The 20,746-nt window shown below is 40.8% G+C and overlaps 4 protein-coding genes across 5 annotated transcripts; 3 read left to right on the forward strand and 1 right to left on the reverse strand.

Moving 5' to 3' along the window:
• The first annotated feature begins 662 nt into the window (after positions 1-662).
• LOC117791177 lies at positions 663-4,007 on the forward strand. The gene is made up of 5 exons (XM_034630855.1): positions 663-711; positions 2,409-2,772; positions 2,836-2,982; positions 3,170-3,306; positions 3,369-4,007. The coding sequence occupies exons 2-5, from the start codon at positions 2,411-2,413 to the stop codon at positions 3,899-3,901; spliced, it is 1,179 nt and encodes a 392-aa protein (XP_034486746.1). The 5' UTR covers positions 663-711; positions 2,409-2,410; the 3' UTR covers positions 3,902-4,007.
• A 3,560-nt stretch (positions 4,008-7,567) lies between these two features.
• Positions 7,568-8,738, forward strand: LOC117789506. The gene is made up of 3 exons (XM_034628537.1): positions 7,568-7,627; positions 7,911-8,086; positions 8,148-8,738. The coding sequence occupies exons 1-3, from the start codon at positions 7,568-7,570 to the stop codon at positions 8,725-8,727; spliced, it is 816 nt and encodes a 271-aa protein (XP_034484428.1). The 3' UTR covers positions 8,728-8,738.
• A 372-nt stretch (positions 8,739-9,110) lies between these two features.
• LOC117791822 lies at positions 9,111-12,386 on the reverse strand. Of its 2 annotated transcripts, none has more exons than XM_034631715.1 (4): positions 11,885-12,386; positions 11,138-11,453; positions 10,779-11,080; positions 9,111-9,510 (listed from the first exon to the last, which is right to left on the reverse strand). In XM_034631715.1, the coding sequence occupies exons 1-4, from the start codon at positions 12,384-12,386 to the stop codon at positions 9,452-9,454; spliced, it is 1,179 nt and encodes a 392-aa protein (XP_034487606.1). In that variant the 3' UTR covers positions 9,111-9,451. The 2 variants fall into 2 exon arrangements, with proteins under 2 accessions (XP_034487606.1, XP_034487607.1); XM_034631716.1 differs by having other exon boundaries at positions 10,761-11,080.
• A 6,934-nt stretch (positions 12,387-19,320) lies between these two features.
• On the forward strand, positions 19,321-20,326 carry LOC117789507. The gene is made up of 2 exons (XM_034628539.1): positions 19,321-19,675; positions 20,004-20,326. Exons 1-2 carry the CDS (start codon positions 19,321-19,323, stop codon positions 20,324-20,326), a joined length of 678 nt encoding a protein of 225 aa, XP_034484430.1.
• Positions 20,327-20,746: the final 420 nt, after the last annotated feature.

The following is a 20,746-nucleotide window of genomic DNA, read 5'->3' on the forward strand; positions in this document are numbered from 1 at the left end:
ATTGTGAGCGATTGCAAACCAGTTCCAGTGAAACAGTAAAAGTGATTATTGCCTGTGTTGAGTGATTATGTAACTAACTCGTACTGGCTGTGACGTACGTTTTCCCTTTGATCCATGCACTGACTCATCAGCGGACAGAGTTGGCTCTTTAAATCAAATTCGAATTTAACCCAAGGCCTCGATATACGCCACAATAATTTTGGGATTTTCTCAAGGCGCTCTTAAGTTCGGCTAGCCAGCCGGACGCATGTCGTTGACGTCGCAGCCCACAGACCTACATACACATACACATACACCAACAATGCTGGGCTAACCCCAACCTACCGCAAGTTCGAGTGTGTTGACGTCTCTTCGTCATCATGAGCGTCGATCGAAAGACGCGCGAGTGCCTCTTGGCCATCATCATTGTAGGTTGGAGCTAACATAGAGCTGGAGTGTTGCTTGGCTTGCTCTGATCTGCTCTGGCATGGGTTATTGTATGTTGATTGTGTTTTGTTTTTTGTTTTGTTTTGTGCGTTGGCTTGTGGCACAAAAACAACATTTTTGCTTGCCTTTTTTTTTCTCGCCACTTCTCGCATTTCATATAAAATCTTTGCCGGCCAGCAGCAACAGCACAGTCGCTTGTAAGCCAGCTGAACACAAAGTCGTCTTAAGTAAGACGTTCAGGATATACACACACACACCCCAAGCATTTATAGGAAACAGCAAAAGGTAAATAAATAACACAAGAGGTATTAAAGTAAAGTGAAATGAAGTGCGACGCGTTGTGTAATATGTGAAAAGAAAAGTGATATAAGAAAAGACATACAATTTAAAGTGGGTACAGCTGTAGCAAATATTACAAATACATATTTATATGTATTTATATGAATGTTTCCAATGTGAAATAATGATTGTAAATTAATTGCTCAACAATATAAATTTGCATATGCTTTTGGACATATATTGAGCAATGCTGATGGCTCCTCCATATCTCATTGACCTTCAATGATTAATGCTAATGGGAAGGCAAAACAAATGCAATCCACGACAAAAAGTTGTACAATAAATAGTGATAAGTTTTGCAATTGATCCCATGATTTAAGGCAAAGAGATTCAAGCTTAACCATTTCAAATTACAGCAATTAATTTTCATTTAATGTTTCATTTACATAAATTATTATGTATTTAAATCGAATGGCATTTTTTGTCCTATGCTAACAAGGGTCATTGCCGTCACTGTAAGATATTAAGCATACTTTGGGGCACTCTCTGAATATTTTAATTTTCATTAAATATTATCTTTTTATTGCCTACTTTTGGCCGCTTGAATTGTTTGCTATAAACATTTCTACTTCCCCATAATGTTATATTTATAGCATATTGTAAGGCGTTACCATGCAATTTTTTTTAACAAATTATATTCAATATGGATTTTCATGCTGTGCCTAAAGTTTCTAGCAAAAAAGATACAATAGTGAATGGCGGAAGTGATGGCGATAAATGCTACAAGACTAACATTGTTAGTTACAGCGAACGGAAACTACAAGTGATATAAATATATACGTTTATATCTAAAAAAAAAAAAGACCAATGTAAATTGAAGACAAATGCCTAAATATAGTTTTATGAAATTCCAACCGGACAAGAGACAAAATGACCCCAAATCCTATTGAATTTTAGTGCTAAAGCATAAGCAGCAGAATCGCATTAGTCAGGCTCTATTGCTGTCTTGACAGGCCCGCAAAAGGGACCATAAGAAGCATACGAAGCTGTGAAACCTTTTTTATAGTAGATTAGCTTTGCTCTTTATGCATTTAACACAATTTCAATTACGTGTACAGTGTTTGCTTTTGCCGCCTCATTGCGGCCGAAGGGTTAAGAGGCTTCAAACCGGTTTCATTGCATTTCACTTTGAGCAACCAAGTTCGTTTTCAGTTGAAATTCGGCATCAAAGATGCAGAAAGCTCGGCTACACATGTGAGCAAACTGTGAACGTTGCTTTTAAACCGAAAGTGAGAGCTATTACGTGTTCACAAATAATGGCAAGCGGTATGAAGATGTCGGTCAAAAACGCTTGCTGCGATTCACTGCAGCTGCTGAAAAGTGTGTCATTTGTGTGCCGAGCCCATAACTGCTTAAAGCCAATCAGCTAAGCCAATAAACGAACAATGAACAGAGCGTAAAAGTTGCCAAAAAAACACACACGCACACAAAATTCATAACGTAAAGTCCGCGCTCAGTTGCTTGACTCGTGTTGAGAGTCGTTTGCATCGCGTGGCTTCAGAGCCGACACACCAATCGCAGAGAAAACACCGATTGACGCCGTTTTACCAGTTGAGCGCCAATTAAAAAAAAAAAAAAAAAAAAAAAAAGTCTTTCAACAATTCGGCAAGCTGCTAAAGTGTCTTCAATTTTTCACTTTGCAGACATGGCAATGAGAGCGCTTGCCTTACTGGCCGTCATCGGCCTTGTTGCCGGCGACGGACTGCGTCTGCCAGACCAGCAGTCGTCCAACAACATACAGCAGATATATGCGCCGCAGCCGCAACAACAGCAACATCAGCAGCAGACGCTGCAGTTTCAACAATCGCAACCGCAACAGGCCGGCCAGCCGGGTGTAGGCGAGGAGCGAGGACGCTCCTCCATTCTGAGCATCTTCGGGCTGGGCAATGACAATGATCCCTATTTGGCACGCACGAACAGCAACTGCTTGGGTGGCGATCTTTCCGAGTGCTTCAAGACCCAGGCACTCAACACATTCGATGAGATTTTCTACAAGGATCAGTATCGGTAAGACCTATACCGACCAGATTTATAATGCCATCCCCTGCTGACTATTGCACCATTCCACAGTCTCTCCGACTTTGCACGAGTTGTGCGTCTGCCGGAGACTCAGCAACGTTCACTGCTGCAGGAGCCTTTTGAGTACTCCGAGGAACCTCGCTCCGAAGACGACGACTGGAATCTGCTCGTGAAATATGCCCTTCGTCGTGCCGAACGGTAAGTTGAAACATTAAGTCTGTCGCAATTAGGCAAATGATTTTGAACCTCTGAATTAATGTGGGTCGCAACACTTTTAATTGACAGAGGAGTCGCCCCGAGCTTCTTAATAATTCACACGCTTTTGCATAAAGTATGACAATTTTCATTTTGACACGGTTTTTGGTGTGCTCATTTCGTCCTACAGCTTCATCAAGTCAACTGCTTTGGAGGTGGAGTGGCCAGAGGAGCTAACTGAGGCGGGTCGCTATGAGGCACGCTTCATAGGCAATGACATCGATAGTGAATTGGATGTTGTGGAAAACCAGCGTGCCGGACACTTCTGTAAGTACAAAGTGCCCAACCAGTTCCAGTGTCCAGAACTAACAGATTCGCTTTCTATATAGCACGCAAGAAGCTTAAGAAGCTCGTACTTCCGCTATTGTTGGTGCTGAAGATCTTCAAGCTGAAGCTGCTGCTCTTCCTGCCCTTCATTCTGGGTATTGCGGGTCTCAAGAAGATACTTGGCTTGGCTGCCATCATTCTGCCCGGACTCTTTGCCTACTTCAAGCTGTGCCGTCCACCAGGCGGCATTGGCGGTGCCTTTGGCGGTGGCCTGTCTGGCCTCTTTGGTAGCAAGAACACCTTCCCCGAGTACACGCCCCAAGGCGTAGGCGCTGCCACCTACTATCATCATCATGAGCACTACGAGGGCGGTCAAGGCGGTCATGGAGGACCTTACTATCGTCAGGAGCCAACCTTTGCCAAACCCTACAGCGACTACTACAGCAAAAGCAATCTGGGCCAGCCCCAGCCGCAAGTAGGTGGCAACTCTATTAGCTTCGGCGATGCACAGGAAGCAGCCTACAATGGTTACTACGGCCGTAACACTGGCAAGGACATTGCTGCCGAGTCGCCGACACAGCAGCAAAAGAGTTAAGGATGAAGGTCAACACTAGTCGTACCATGCTAGGTCTTTGTTATTGCATTCCTATAAGCATATTTATTTCGCTAACTGTAAATAAAAGCTCAATGTTAAGTTCAAAGCAAATTGTTTTCGAAAGTTGGGCATTTTACAGCTTTGGGCTGTCGAAGGGGGTTTCTACAGTAATTAACAGCACGAATTTCACTGCTTAATGTTTCCTTAAATTCTGCATTTTGCTACTTTAGCTGGCCTTTAAAGTTGCTACAAATAAAATGCAGCTATTAATTAAGGCGATGAAATGCCGAGGCGAGAAACTAACGGACAGCGCAAAGGAAAAGTGGCCTGACGTGTTCAAACTTGCTTTTCTTTAGCGAGGGTTAATACAAACATTTCTTGATTGATGTAGGAATGGAAAGTGACTTATGCGATGATTTGTAATAGGCTATTTCCACGACCACTCACATTTGCCACATTTGCTCACATTTGAATGTGCCTCATATTTGGCTTTCCACGACCAAATGTGAAACTGTTAAGACACTTAAAGCAAAGCAGCTGTTCGGCTTCTGTGCACAAATTATAAAAAGCAGACAATAACAACACTTTATTATTTATAATGATATTATAATTGGCGCAAACTTAATGCCTACCGATTTTATTGATGAAAACAGCTGGTTAAGGTGATAATTTCTATTTTTACGAGTTTATCGATAAGCATCGCGTGTTCGATAAAAAAATACTGAAATTCACAGGGTCGAATGACAAAAAATCGGCTCATTCATTATGAATGAGCCAAAATGATCATTCGGATTTTGTACTGAAATGAAGTCCACATTTCGGCCAAATGATGAAAATGGCGTCGAATGAGCCAAATGTGTTGTCGTGGAAATAGGCTATAAGTCATTAGGTATTAGAAGCATATGGAATTAATACATATTACAAAAAAAAAAAAAAAAAAAAAAATTGTTATATTTTTTGATTATTGGTAAACTGTAATCCATTTAAGAACCCGAAACTCACAGCTTGTAGTTTCTGTTGTGTTTAGTAAAGATGTTTGCATGTTCTGTATATTATTGAATAACACCTCGTTTGGCGCGGTCTTGGATTTGGTGTTGGCAGCTCAAAGTCAATGCCAAAACAGAATGGCGACAGCTTGCAAAGCGTCGTCAACTGCGGCGACGACGACGACGACGGCGACGACGACAGCGCCAGACTATCCGACTGGACCACATTTTCCGAAAGAAAGCGGCATCAGCGACGGAGGCAGCGACATAGCACATGAGAAATTGTTATGACTCTGGCCAGCAGGTAATCAAGTGAGTCGGGAACAAGCTCAGGAACGGGCACGAGCGGATGAGCGGATGAGGGGCAATGGATTTGATTTTGGTGTGGTTTGATTTCGGACAACGCACAGACGCAGCCACAAATTTAGCCAGAGAGCCAACGGTTTATGGTTAGTTCGTGCAGCGGGTTTTTGCGCCCCACTGCCACAGCAGCTTTCGTGGCGTGCCACATTCGTAGAGCGCCGCGCCGTTTGTGGCTGCCACAGCCACAGCCACAGATAAAGCCACAGCTCATGTTAGCCTACTTTGGGCGCATGGAAAATTCGAGCAGCTCGTATAGCTGGACGCTGACCAGTTTACAATGATTGCAATAACTTCCACTATAAACGACACTCACATTGATTAAATTTTCTGGCTATAACGCATCACATTGGCCCCCCCCCTCGTCTCCAGGGCAACACAGCTGCTATGTTGCAGTTGAATTAAACTGAACTACGAGCTCGTACTGAATGTTACATATATTTATGAAAATTGAATTGAAAATGATATTGCGGACAAACGTTTGAGCGCGAAAGTTCTAGGAAAACAAGTGGGCGGCTACAAGTACTCTGTATTAAAAGTTGATTTTCGACTGAGCGTCTCTATGGCAGCTATATAATACATTGCACCGATTTGAACCAAATTTTGCCAGGATGTATAATACCAAATAATATGCATATTCTATCAGCTTGGTTAAGATATCTCAGAAAACAAAAAACTTTTTCATACTAAAGCTTGACTTTCGACTGCGCATCTCTATGGCAGCTATATGATATAGCAGTCCGATTTGAACCAAATTTGGTCAGGATATATATAACCAGCTCTGATGTATTTTGTGTCAGATTGGTCGAGATATCTGAAAAACCAAGAAGTTTTTCAAACTAAAACTTTATTTTTGATCTATTGTTCCTATGGCAGCTATATGATATAGAGGTCCGATCTAAAAAAAATCAAACTCGTTCTGCGTACGGTATCCAGTAACCTTCTAACCAAGTTTGAAGTCTCTAGCTCTTATTTTATCTGAGATCGACTCTTTCAAACAGACGGACAGACGTACGGACGGACAGACATACGGACATGGCTCAATCGACTTGGCTGTTGATCCTGAGCAAGAATATATATATTTTGGCTGGTCTGCCCCCTTCTGCCTGTTACATACATTCTGCCAAACACATTATACCCTTTTTTGACCATTTTTAATGGGCTCAGGGTATAAAAAGGGGGCAAAACTGAATTCGTTGCTATGGGAAAATACAATTTCTAATGAAATGCAGCAGCTGTTGTCAATAGATTGCTGATTGTCCCTGCATAGAATGTGTGCTTAAAAGTATAGAAACTTAATATTAGCAAATGTATTTCAAGCCAATAAATATTATGAATGTTTTGCTATACCTCGACTTTCCCTACCATTTAATAATGACAAGATTTCTCGATCATTGTGTTTGATTGTGTTTGATGCGTGTCTGACTAGCAGGCTTCTCTTAATTGGAGCAACTAAAATGTTTTCATGTTTGCATGTGAGTCGTCGCATTCAGTAATATGTATATCGACATTCCCCCCACTTACCACTTACCACTCACCCTTGCAGCGTCTAAATGACGGTGGGAAATTCGGTCGGCTTTTGTTGTTGTTGGGAATTGGGTCTGTTGTTTACTTTCAGCTGCTTTGTTTTAGCAACAGCAAAAACAAAGCCAGAAAACGCAACAACAGCAGCAAAGTCAATTGGCCGACTCTCTGTTGGCTCAAAGACAAGGCCACAAATGTTTTGGCCAGCCTCGAGGTGAGCTCAGAATTTCCTTAAACTTGCTGAGCAAGATTCGAGTGTCTTGGTATTGTAGCTGCTCTTAGGCTCACACTGTGGGACTAGTTTGATTCAAAGTAAATTGGCTGGTCGTCGATGTCGACGTCGCAGTCAACGACGCAGTCAACGCCGACAGCGTAGCTGGAAAAACAAACGGCGACGTCGACGTCGACAGAGGCCTGTATTGTGTTTGTTGCGCTTTTGGCCGCTTTTCATATAAAATCGAAATCACTGGCGGAAAATTCGCATTAGGTTTTCTTATAAGACGACGATGTCAACAGCAGCAGCAGAACAGTCGACGTGACATCTGTGCAGAGCGTAGACGGAAAAGCGACGACGCGGCCGTTGTCTGAAGTGTTTGTACATTGTGTATGTGAATGAGTGTGTGTGTGTGTGTGTGCGTGCCAGGACATTCGTACATGTGTAAAGGCAGTAAACAGGAATTATCTTTGTGCTTCCAGTGACAAAACAAAAGAACACAACACAATACAACACAGCAAATCATCTAACTAAGAAAGCAACAACAACATGCAAACATTTACTATTTACACGCTCCTGGGAATGACCATCGTCATGGCCGTGGCCCATGCCACGCCCACTCTTGGCGGCAACGACAACTCGGTAAGGTTAGAGAAATGTGTTTCTCGCTATGAAAATACTGAAAATGTCAACGATAAGAGTGAAAAATTGTTCATGCGGAACGGATATCCTTGCATTGACCGCGACCTTTCAGATGACTGAACTTAGCTAACTTACCCATGGACTATAATTCTAAAGTGTCATCCTTTGTTTACACTCGAATGAAAGAAGGTCCAAGCAAATTATATAAATACTCTTATCGGGAAAAAGCAGCTAACCAAAGTCTGAAACTAATTGCTTTATATTTGTAATTACTCCTCCACAGATAAACGCTGATTATGGCCATCGAAATGATGAGCAGATAATGATCAAGTTGAACGAAAGGTGCATCCAAAATGACAATCACTCCTGCACTTTGCTCAAGACAATTGTCTTCATGGATCGTCTGCTCAAGAAGTCCAACATTGATCTCAGCGAGAATTTCAGAGTGTCCCGCAACAAGTGAGAGAAATCTTGTTAATATCAAATCAAAGTCAGGTTATATTCACTGTATAATTCATAGAGATGTGCCCGATATCCCAGATGACCCCGAAGATGAACTATTATTTGCACGTGCCATGGACTCTGATGAGGAATCTTACGGATTGCTTATAGCTAACAAGCTCTGGAGATTCGTACGCTCACGTACACTGCGCTACAAGTTCTCGGATAACGCTGACTTCGTGATGAGCAGCGAGCCCAAAGGCAGCGTCAACATTGGCTTCTCCGTGCGTCCGATTGAGGCACTGGAGGAGGGTCGTGGCAAAATGAAGAACATGGGTCCAGTGCTTATGATGATGGCAGCCAAGACCGGCATGGTGGGTGCCATCTTGCTGAAAGGACTCTTTCTGCTAGCCGGCAAGGCTCTGATTGTGTCCAAGATTGCGCTTCTACTGGCCGTAATCATATCACTGAAGAAGCTTCTCTCGCAGAAGAAGACCATTGTGGAGGTGCCATCGCATCATGACAGCTACAGCTCCGGCTGGGCGCGTGCCTTGGATGGTTTTGTGGAGGGCTTGGCCGAAGTGCCAGCACACTTGCTGTCACAGGATGCGCAGGACATGGCATATAATGCGCAGCAGCCCGCCAAAGTTGTGCAATAAAAGATTAGACTTAAAAATATGAAGCTTTTGTGCTTGACAAATATTGCATTTATTCAATTGAGAACCAGAGATAATCAATTAAGACAAAAACATTACTTTCTCTTTTTAATGCACCCTGTTTCTCACACTCACAAACTCACTCACGCTTTCTCTCCTAGTTTATGTCATTCAATTACGCTCTCTTTCACTCTCTCTCGTTCTTTCTTCCACTTCATTCTATCGAATTCTCTTTATGCACATTGACTATATCATCTATTTATTTGGAATTCTTCTATTTGTATGTAATTTATATATATATATATTTATTTATTTATATTTCTTATTTAAATATGTTAATTTTATATTGATTACAAAATAAAACATAACAAATACATACAACATAATGACATTTTTTGAGCCACATTTTGCTCAATTCTTTATTAATATTTTTTTTCAGTTTTTGTAGCACTTTGTTGCTAGTTAGTCAGCTAATCTATTCTAAATGTGTGTATTAGGTCTCTCTAAACTAGAACAATTCAATAAATAATACAAATAAATAAGTTAATTATGTTTATAAGCAGCTTAAAGCACTCCTCATTGCCAGACGCGTGCGTCACTTCAGATGGTCATATGGCAGCAGAACCTCACCTCCTCCTTCCCTCTCAACGGTCTTTGGTAGCGGTAGGGGCCAAAGCTGCACTAATTAGCTAAGCTTCCATTGAGTTCTTATTGGTTCTTAGGAGCGTTAGAAGGGCATCTGCGGTTGCACATAATTATAAATGAACGGTCGTCTTGCCGGAGTTGCTGCAATAAAATTCAGTTTTTAATATCCAATCACTTGACTAGCTTAATGTCAAGTCTTCAAGTGCAGCTTATAAAATAGCTCATTAAAAGCCTGAATAAGTTTGCAATCACTCTCTCGAGTGGATGAACACTTTCACCGCCTTTTCATAGTCTGCTTGTGTGCTGACTTTTCGTGCAGCCGCAAAGTATGCAATGTTATTTTTATCTTCCTAAATTCAGTGCGTGCATATGTTCATGTGTGGTAGTGCATTTATCAATTGCGGTCTGCAGACTTTTGTGACTTTTCAAATGTGTATGACGCAGAATATTTAAAACATTAAGAATTGTGCTTCAAGCCGATAAGTTAAGTATACGTACTTGGCTATGCTTTTGATCAAAATGTATATATTTAAAAGGGACTGGAATGATTATTGTTCAAAATAGCAACATAAAAAATCAACCATAAGGAGGAGTTAAATATTTGTTTTGAATGTACCAAAATTTTAGTTATTTTAATACCTCTGGAAACAGCTAACAAACTTTTATTTGAGTTTTAAAAGAAAAAAATCAAAATTAATGGTTATTAAAAGATGACTTGATTTTGTAAATCATATTTAATAATTTTTTGTGATTACAAAAATTAAGAATAATTATTATTATTGATTTTTTTTTTCAATAAAAAAAACTATTAATTTGTATATATAAAATAAAAGTCATAAAATAGCCATTAAAAGTGATTTTTTTTGGATATTACTCATAACAGTTATGGTCCCTGTATTTTACACACTGAAACGCATGACAGCTGTAAGGATATTAGATATTCGGCACCACGAAGATATTTTTTTTTTTTTAATGTATAGTGATTTATAAAAAAACTTTAGCCTGTACTCTCCCGTGAGTTACAAATCATGAAAATTAATTCAGTAGTAAATATGAAGTATATAAACAAAAAGTTTGTCAAGTTGCAACAGTTTAGATTTGAATTATTGAGTATAGAATATACTACAAAGGTATTTGAATCAGAAAGACCTTCGTGCTCGATTTTGATGGAATTGACTACTAATTAACTTTTTGAGTGCACTGTGACTAGACAAATACTGGACTATAATATTTACACTACTTAGTCATCATCCACATAATCTGTTTCTACGCTCGCCACAGCAGCAGCCACAGCCAGCGTATTTATAAAGGCATAGCCAGGTGATCTACCAAAGCTTAACGGCCTTTTGGCCCTGTCTATCTGAAACAAGGATAAACCTGTTTTATGACACCGCACATTATCCACTTACTCTTTGCTATCCAAGAGTCCTCACGTTTGATTTTGTGGCCCAATCCACCGAGACCGCCAAGAGCGGCCATCGCATGGGTGTTGTTGCTGCCATCTCCGGACACTTGGGAGTGCAGATGGCTTTCTGCGGCCAGACTCTCGATGCCGGGATGGCCAGGATGCGGCATTTGGCCACCACCGGCAACAGCGAGCTGATGCAGTGCGCCTGGATACATCTCAGGCGATAGCTCGGCTGCGTGCATGGGATAATCCATTCCGTAGGGCATCATATAAGGCGTGTGCTCCGGATATTGGTACATCATTCTACAAATTGAAACTATATGTGTTCTGCAGTGTAAATGTTGAAATATATAAGCTTACTTTTCGCTGGCATTATCCATTAGTTTCTTGATCAGCACAATGGCAGCCACCACAAAAGCTATTTTGGATAGAATTAGCGCCTTGAGCGTTAACAAACCCACAGCCTTGGCAGCGACCATTGTCCAGCCAAATGTTGTGGCTGCCAGGTACATGGGTATGTACATTTGGAACTGCTTCTTATCCTGGTGCTGATGACGACGCCGAAGTAAGCCTCCACCTCCACCACCTCCGCTATCGCCGCCACCACCGAGCAGGCCGCCGCCACCGCCTCCACCACCGCCACCCAAAAGACCACCGCCGCTGCCCTGTAGGCGTCCTGCATATTTAAGAACCAAGACACGTTTTAGGCTTTTTGGCTTTAATGACGCTAGCAAGTCAAGAATGTGGGTAGGAATTTAGGATTGAACCGAATCGGATTGAATGGGAGTGATGTGATATGATTGATGTTCTCAACGTCAACGACCGTTACACCTAATGAATATAAATAATAGCAACTTGGCCTACAAAGCACATTCAGATGCGGCAAAAGTTCTGCAAAGGAAAGGATCCAAGTATTTTTTTATTTTTATTTTTTTTTTGACATGTGTTGCCAGTGTGGCCTCTGGTTAAATGTCAATCGCATTAAGTCAACTGGCGGTTGAATGTGAGAGGCATGACAAAGCCAACTAATACAAATGGTTGGCATGTGTGAGGTCCTGATTTTGATTTAGTAGCAGATCAATCTAAGCCACTACAAGTGCTCCTTACCTGTGCCACTCGAGGCCTTCTTCAGCAGCGCCACCTCAATGTAATCACTATCATCCTCAGCACGCTGCACACTGAACACCATTGGACCCACAGGCACCCGGATGGCGTTGCCACTTACAAAGTCCATGAAGCTGGACACTCCACGGCCGGTGCCCCATTTGTGTTTGTGCGAGTCGTCCAGTGGCGGCAGCTTGACCAAATCAAAGAGACCCAACCTGATGGTCTCACCACGCCGATAGGAGGCCATAATGCCATTGGCAACGCCATGCAGACAGCTGGCATTGTTGGCGCACTTCCAGCTGAGCTTATCCAGCAGATCCGTGTTCTCGACACTCGCGTCAGGATGAGTGTCTTGTGTGGACGTTGCTTTAGCCACGGACTCAGCTTCAGTGCCAAGTGCATTGGCTGCCTTTGCCCCACTGCGTCTGTGAATTGCCGCAGTTGTTGGCTGTAGACAGAGCAGCGCCAATATAACGCAGCCAGCAGCTGTGTATTGCAACATGTTGCTTGTTGGTGTTTATTTTTGTGTTTATTGTTTGATCTCTCGGCTTAACACGTTTTTAAAATCGAACACAACACGGCACAGCACAGCACAGAAAAAGGACGAGCACGCGGCGTATACTTCATATGGATGTTCTACAAAAAGTTGGCAACTGCTGCAGCAAGTTGCAACACGCCGCTATAAAGACTAATTACTTGATGTAGCATGCAACTCAGTTTTATTGTTAAGCCAAGCAGCAGCTGCAACAGAAGCCGCAGCCGCAGCAGCAACTGTAACTGCCACAGCATCCACGAAGCAGCGACGTCGGCGTCGACAGCGGCGTCGGCATCGGCGTCGTGGCAACGCCTAGTGTATTTTACCATTTTACCATTGCAAAACCATTTTGATACAGTTTTCAAGACAACCAACTGAGTGACGGCCATTGCAGAGCGGGCATCATCATCCAATCGTATCGGCGAATCAAGTTGTCTACCGTGGGTCAAAATCACACATGCACACTTAGAAATTATTATGCGTCATTAAGACTAGATTTAGTTCATCAAAAATCAGTTAACAAGGCTTATTAAATAAGTTTATATGCAGCTATAGACAAATTTATAATATTATTTTTGTAATTATGGTGGCTGCAAGTCATTATTTTAATTTTTGTTAACATATTTCAATAATTTAATAGTATTCAAATTTTTTTTATTGAAGAGATTAAATCCAATTAAACATATTTTGATTTTCTAATTGTATTTCATTTACATTTCTTTTTAAATATTGAATGTTTAATTTATTATTACTTTTTTTAATAGAATTATAAATTTATTATTACTTTTTTTTTATAGAATAATAAATTTATTTATATTTTAACACGCTCGTACTACTCAAAGCGCTTTCGTGTCATAATCATGTGATTTTCTATGCAGGAAAAATACTGGTTCTAGGCAGAGTGGGGATTAAAAAAAGAAACGTTGGAACACGACTCCATCAAGAATAAGGTTTGTCCCACTGTGCAGCGGTTGCATTTATGCATGTTGGAATGTTTTTTGCTTGTCATGCTTTGATCTCTGCGGGAGTTAAGTGTTACCAAAGGTTCAAGGGCTTAGCCAATTATAGGCCAACAATATACGGAGTGTGTAAAGATGTGTATATGTGCATATGTATGTATGCGACCAATGCACTAATGTGGTTAATTTTCTGCTCATTACTTTGCGAGTAATTTGCAGAAAACAATTTTGCAGACAAAAGTAAAAGCAAACAAAGCGATCAACGGCAATTAAAACAGCGGCAACAGGTGCTGCAGGTAGTCGCTGTGAACGGGGTGGGAGAGGGAAGAGGGGAGAGGGGGGAGAGTGGCAAGCTGGGAGCAGTCAACAAGTGTAACAAAATTGCCAACACAAATAGATAAATGTGAGCACATAAGCGTATATAAATAATAAAAGAAAAGTGAAACGAACTAACTATTAGCTCTCGTTTTTCATAAATAGCCGCAATATCGCCTGCTGTGGCGTCTCAGTTACATTCTGTTGCACACACACACACACACACACACATCCGGAGGGTGTGAGGTACTGACTACATTGAATGCAGCCCAGCTTGTTTTGATGCTACATCTCGGCTGGCTAATATCAAATTCACTTTAGCAGTCACGCAGACGAGCTGAGTGCCCGATATAATTGCCACAACTTTTGGCGCTTGCCGCTCGTTGTCTGTAATTTTCGTGGCAGTGGCAATCAGAGCTCATCCATTCGTTCTGTGGCACCATTTTGCACCTGGCCGCATGCTGGCTGATTTGTCTTTTTATCTCAACGATAATAATAATAATAATAGCCATAATTCAGACAGAGCTGTCAGCCAGCAGGCCAGTGATTTCAATCACTAGTTAGCCAGCTCGTTAAAATTTATCGGGTTGGCAACTCAACACCAAATCTACGCACTATTGTCCTCTTTACGGTCAATAGCATCCGTTGACGGGTTGCCCACAAAAGCGTGTGTAATGCGAAGCGGTTGCCGTCGTATCGGTTTCGGTTAACAAGAAAGTGAAGTTGCCCCAGCAACTAGCGGCAGCAGCATCTCCAAAGTGCAACAATGTCCAGGCTCCAACTCGGCCATGGTCGACGACCGTGCACGGCACATCATCGTCGTTTTGGAATGGAAAGTAACATGGCGTGGCAAGCAGTTGCGGGCGTTGCCACTGCCACTGAAAGTGGTAATCCAATACCAATCCACTGTGTCAGCTGTACTCGAACTCGTACTCGCATTCGTACTCGTATTAGGTTTGTCTCTATGTTTGTCTTTGCTGGCATGTGTGTGTGTGCACATCAAAAGTTTAATGATCCTTGACTTGGGCCGCAAATGGCAACCGGATCCACTTAAAGCAGGGCACAACCAGATACTTTACAATGTTGACATACCTTCTTGAGGCCTATTAAACAGCCAATTATAATAGACATGGAAAATTGGTGTAGAATAACTGCAGCTACTAATTGGAGTACACTAATCCATATTGGCCCTTATTTTGAGGATTTAATTCAAATTAACAGAATATAAAATCATATTTTTCAGTTGGACTTTATGAAAGAAACCAATTTTTATATTGAACAATTTTATTAGCCTAACAAATCAAAGCAAAAAACAACAAATAAAAAAACAAAAAGATATAAAAAAGATATAAAAAAGTTTTTTTTATTTTTGTTGGCGATTTTCTGTTTCTTTCGGTTAAATTTAATAAATTGCTTTTTATAATTTATATGTAAAAAAAATAATTTCTTGCAAATTTTTATTTTACTTTAGGCTTACAAGTTATATCTTTTGGTGTTTCAATTTTTTCTTTTTATACTCCGAGCCTATTTAAAATGGACAAAAAAGGGTATAATGTGCTTGGCAGAATGTATGTTGTTACAGAAGATTATATATATAAATTCATGCTCAGGATCAACAGCCGAGTCGATTTAGCCATGTCCGTCCGTCCGTCTGTCCGTCCGTCTGTCCGTCCGTCTGTCCGTCTGCTTATACGCGTCGATCTCAGAGACCATTAAAGCAAAAGACTTACAACTTGGTAAGTAGGTTCCTGAATTTCGTACGCAGAACATGTTTATTTTTTTTTTGGATCGGACCTCTATATCATATAGCTGCCATAGGAACGGTAGATCGAAACCGAAATTTTAGTATGAAAAACATTTTTGTTTTTCAGATGTCTTGACCAATCTGACACAATATACATCTGGGCTGGTATTATACATCCTGCCTAAATTTGGTTCAAATCAGCCTACTTTATCATGGACACGCTCAGTTGTAAATCAAGTTTTAGTATGAAAAAGATTTTTGTTTTTTGAGATATCTTAGCCAAACTGACAGAAAATATCCTGGCCATATTTGGTTCAAATCGGTTTCCTATATCATATAGCTGCCATAGGAACAATCTGTCGAAAATCAACTTTCAGTACAGAGTACCTGGGCACAGGGTATCCTACTGTCGAGCGTGCTCGCCTGTAACCGCCCACTTGTTATTTAAGTAGCTGCTGGAGTGTGTTTCTGATTGCCTTAGAAACAGAAGCACAGTACAAATTCTTGAAACTTGAATTGACCAAGACCGCCCCCAGCTAAAACTAAAGCAAAGTAAGTTGTATGCTAAATAATTAACTGCCTGGCAACATACCAATTAAAGAATCGCCAGTACAAATATAAAGAGCTCAGGAGTTTAGTTGCATGAAAAGTTCTATGAATGAAAGTTTAAGTTCAATACAAGTTTTATTTTACTACAATTTATGAAAATTATAATTTCCTCTGCCTGGCCAAGAAAACTGAGAGGAAACGTGCAAAAAATGCAAGTCTTTTGGTCTTAAATGCCAATTAATGTAATTAAATACGTATTGTACATTTTTGTTGTTTTCCTTAATAACTTTTCTTTTATATTTCTCTAATCGTTTGTAGTTAGGTAGGCAGTCGATATGAACGAGCAGCTTAATGTTGTTTTGTTGTCTACCTAACGTTGTTATTGTTTTATTTTCTCTGGCACAAATTTCGCTGCTTTTTATTATTGTACTGTATTTTGGTATATTTTTTTTGATGCTGTGCTTTCGTGTTGCTTCTTGTTTATTTTTCTTGACTGGCTAATCGATTGACTGCCCCCAGCGATTCATATAATTTATTTTAATCTAATTGTTTTCTAATTAAATATGTACGAGTACTCACACATTTTCTTTAGATTTCACCAGTTTGTGCGAATGCAAACATTCGTTTAATTGCGAATCCGCCTGCTGCGGTTTTTAGTCGAATTGAATTTCGCATGTTAGTCTCAACATTTACGCTAGTTAATTGCTACTAAGATTCACAGCCAGCCACAGGGTGTATGAACCCGTCATAAGTCATTTCTTAAAAAATATGTGAAGTGCTAATGCAGTTTGAACTGTCACTTTGGCTAACTATGTTGCATACTTTTGGGGTTGACTTTTTGTGGCAGCCTTTGGGGCGTCAGTGCAAATGTTGAAAATATCTACTTGTGATATTATTAAAGGTAGGAGTTTACAAAGAAGTAGTAGTAGTAAAGCAAAATAAGTACAATTGGCAAGGGCTTTGAATTTAAGAATTCTTAATCGAATTTTGTAGCCGTAAAAAACTAGCACAAAAATGTAGGGGAAATTGTTTGGTAAGTACTATAAACAACATCTAAACGAATAACAATTTTATTCAAGACTAACAAAGAGCACTTACTTACTAATAAATAGGAAAGGGTTCGAGAAGGCTTCTTTCCAGTTCAAATACAAATATATAAAGAAACACAGGAATTCATTGTATATCAAATGAAATGGCAGGAGTGGAAGACATTTAGTTTCCTTGGGAATAACGTAACAACTTACAGGTATACAAATTTATTTTTATTTTTTTCATACATTATTTTATTATTATGAGCACGCTACACTTACGCTACCTGTAGCGTTTTCAGTGTCACAGCAGGATATTTAACAAAACAGATTTCTAACGTGAATGTGTAGAAATCAATCCCAGTTATATTTATATTACGGCAACTCTTACTAGAGAAGCTCACATTTATGAATGTTGTATATAAACTTTACTATTTATACTAAGAATATATTGATATAAGATGAAGATAGAGCGATTGAGACTGCGGGAGGAAAAGAGAGAAAGTGATTACACAAAATAACTAAAATTACTGCACTGTTATTCATTCTTTCAATTTAAGTTTACTTTACAGTAATCCACAAATTATTTCACTTCACACGATTTGCTACTGTTATTATAAATCAATCTATATTGTCTAACAGGGTGTTTCATAGTAATGGATACCTCATTAGATACTGACACTTGCCCCCCCCCCCCACCCAAGTCGCTGTTGGTACTACACTCAATCAATTTCATACAATGCACATTGCAGCTCATTGAAAGCAGTGCAAAGACAGACTTAAGGTTCAAACCCAAATCATAATGAGGAACTTGATGATGCTGCACAACAATCAATTATAACAAGTTGCCGATACAATAATAACAACAACAACAACGAGTAGTACAATGAATGAATCCACAATGGTCGCACTCAAATGAATCGAATCGAACTTTTGTGCGCTGAGCGCTTTCCATGGAAGAGCAACGGACGAGTCTCTCCGCTGGTCTCAGCTTCCCCAGCTGCTGATGATCTGCTTCTGCTGGTAATGGCAATAGCAACCAATACAACGGTAGATACTTTCTTTTTATTGCCGTCGCCGTCTTCATCGTGATCGTCCAAAAGGCAAACGTAACGAGTTCAGATCAATTTTGGTTGACTTCACATGATGCGATTCAATAATGTTTCGACTTGACTTGTTTTGTTGTTGCGGATACAAATTTCTGTGATGAGAAGCTTCAAATTTCCAGCAATTTTCTGTGTGTGTGCGTATTTGTATATAGATATGTGTGTGTAAGCTGCGTTTGTATTGGTTGTGAACAACAATATGTTAAATATAAAAATTAATACATCGAGAGTGAAAGTTATTGCTTTCTGAGCGAGACTGCGTCGATCATCATAATGATGATGATGATGATGATGATGATGATGATCAATGATCGAAGTTTGCTTGATGCTGTTTACTGATTTCTTTTGACACGATATTGAAGCTTACGAACTTAAGTCACGTCAATTTGATTAATACGTTGTGCAGTATTACAAAATAGTCGAAAGGTGTTAGCCAGCTTATGAAATGCACAGAGAAGATCCCCCCAGACAGTGTGTGTGAGTGTGTGTGAGTGTGTTACGAGTTTTGGCCACTTGACTTGCTTTGCAAAGGTTCGACATATTAACCCCCGACACCAGCAACCCTTTGTACGCTTAAGCGGTTCATTTTATTTAAGTATTTTTATGAGCAGTGCGAACAAAACATGTTGAATGCCTGAAACAGTTCGACTTACATTAGGCGAGGCAATCAAAACTGTGGGTAACTTTCGCTTTTTCTAGGGGACACGCTCATCTAACTCATAGTTTGCTAACTGAGCTGTTTAGGCTCAACTTTCTGGGAAGACAATTGTGTGAACGAACTTGGTCTATAATCTATGGTCTATCGTCTAGCGTCCATAAGGTGTGTGGTAGAAACAAACCTGCCGCACTTTGAGTACGTCTAATTTGTATAATTTTGTTGGCTACTATGTTGAGTGAGCCAAGTTACGGAGTCAGCAAAGCGTAACCCACGGTTGTCCGACCAACTGACCGTTGAAAATTGAAAATTGCAACGGCCAGTGAAGAAGAAAATTGCAACGAAAACTTGAAAAAAACGCAAACTGAAAGCATTTCCACTTATTTCAAAGCCATTGTTTTAATTTTCAATTGTGACAATTTGCTTTCGGGAATGCTTGAGTGCCTTGGCCTTGGGAAAGTACAAAGTACTTCAGAATAGTCGACTATAAAATATGACCAGGCCATTGTCAAGGCTTTTAGTTGATCCGCAAATGCTTTGGCGACATGTGCCGTCTACTTCATCTGCTTAGTCTGCTGTCTTGTGTGTTCTGCCTGGCCAATGGCCAGTGGGAAAACTGTGGCCAGGAGTCGTCAACGTTGCTCTGTCGAGGCGAGCGAGCCATGAGAAATGTGCTGAGAAATCTCAGTAAGAGTGAGAAGCCACTGGTGATAATGCGAGGACTCGAGATTGTCCCACTGCGTAATGAGACAGCGGGCAATGAGTTGGAGGCGCCACCAGAGACTGGCGCCGACACAGATGCAACGCTGCTGGACAGTCTAGCCTTGTATTTGCGCACACATGAAGTCAATTTGAAGCTGTCAGAGCTGCTGGATGAGCACCATGGAGGTCAAGTAACAGGTGGGTAGTGGCAAACATGAGACAATCACAAAACTTGTCAATAGGATGACGATAATTGTTGCTTACCTTGGTATTTATTAAACTGCTTAAGTCACTAGCGCGGACAAATCCCTTTAGGACGTTAGAGAACTTGGTAAAGTGTTAAGTGAAAGTTGTGTAGAACAAACTTTGTCCACATTTAATTTCAATCTAAAATTGAAAACTGCAAATGCTGTCCACTTGTTACATACACACATACACGCTTACTGATTTATGTACTAAAGTAGACACACATTTCTGTCTGAAAGAAACACAAACACATAAATACCAATGTTTGTCCTTTTTACAGAGGCACGCAAAAAGGACAAAGGACAGGGACTGATGCTGGCAATGGCTTTGATGTTTGGCAAAATGATGGCAGTGCTGGGTCTCGGCGGCATTGGAGCACTCGCCATGAAGGCACTGGGCGTGGCAATGATGGCACTGCTGATGGCAGGCATGCTGGGTCTAAAAACGGTTGCCCAGCAGGGACACGAGACGAGTCACAGCATCTCATATGTAACCGGAGAGGGACATCATCACAAGCGACGTCGCCGGTCAGCGGACAGCATTCAGGTTGTCTCGGAGCAACGGCATCAGCAACCTTTGCCATACAGAGGCTGGATGTACTAGCTGAAAATGATCAGTTGGTATACAGGACAGTGTACTTGAATAACTCTTTGTAGTAGTTGTAGTTGTAGTTGTAGTTGTAGTTGTAGGTTTAGCTTTATCTTGAACTAATTTATTTGACATGCAACAAAGCTGAAGTTTGTTTAATTGATCGGAAAAGGGGTGTAACTCTTGGCGCCTGCCTGGTAACCAAGTAACCCGCTGCCTCTAGTGGGTTGGCTCATTCTTTGTTCATTATTCATAGTTGTCGTTGTCGTTGTCGCTTCCACTGTCGCAATGATGTTTCTGCTGCTGCTGCTGCTGCTTCTTCTGCTCTTCGTTTTATGAAATTGGTGAAAGTTTATTTCAGTCCAGCTCGCATTGTGTTGCCAGCAGCAACATCCACAATCCACAATCCACAGCGAGCAACCTACTCACAGCAGC

The sequence above is a fragment of the Drosophila innubila genome (assembly GCF_004354385.1).
Source record: "Drosophila innubila isolate TH190305 chromosome 3R unlocalized genomic scaffold, UK_Dinn_1.0 2_E_3R, whole genome shotgun sequence".
Classification (NCBI taxonomy): Eukaryota; Metazoa; Arthropoda; class Insecta; order Diptera; family Drosophilidae; genus Drosophila; species Drosophila innubila.

Coding starts and splice junctions, on each gene's coding strand:
- LOC117791177 (XM_034630855.1), top strand. CDS start 2,411: ATGGCAATGAGAGCGCTTGCCTTACTGGCCGTCATCGGCCTTGTTGCC. Junction 2,983..3,169: donor GCCCTTCGTCGTGCCGAACG/GTAAGTTGAAAC, acceptor TTCGTCCTACAG/CTTCATCAAGTCAACTGCTT. Junction 3,307..3,368: donor CCAGCGTGCCGGACACTTCT/GTAAGTACAAAG, acceptor CTTTCTATATAG/CACGCAAGAAGCTTAAGAAG.
- LOC117789506 (XM_034628537.1), top strand. CDS start 7,568: ATGACCATCGTCATGGCCGTGGCCCATGCCACGCCCACTCTTGGCGGC. Junction 7,628..7,910: donor TTGGCGGCAACGACAACTCG/GTAAGGTTAGAG, acceptor ACTCCTCCACAG/ATAAACGCTGATTATGGCCA. Junction 8,087..8,147: donor TTCAGAGTGTCCCGCAACAA/GTGAGAGAAATC, acceptor TATAATTCATAG/AGATGTGCCCGATATCCCAG.
- LOC117791822 (XM_034631716.1), bottom strand. CDS start 12,386: ATGTTGCAATACACAGCTGCTGGCTGCGTTATATTGGCGCTGCTCTGT. Junction 11,454..11,884: donor GAAGGCCTCGAGTGGCACAG/GTAAGGAGCACT, acceptor TTAAATATGCAG/GACGCCTACAGGGCAGCGGC. Junction 9,511..10,760: donor GAGTAAGTGGATAATGTGCG/GTGTCATAAAAC, acceptor ATTTTATTGCAG/CAACTCCGGCAAGACGACCG.
- LOC117789507 (XM_034628539.1), top strand. CDS start 19,321: ATGTGCCGTCTACTTCATCTGCTTAGTCTGCTGTCTTGTGTGTTCTGC. Junction 19,676..20,003: donor CCATGGAGGTCAAGTAACAG/GTGGGTAGTGGC, acceptor TCCTTTTTACAG/AGGCACGCAAAAAGGACAAA.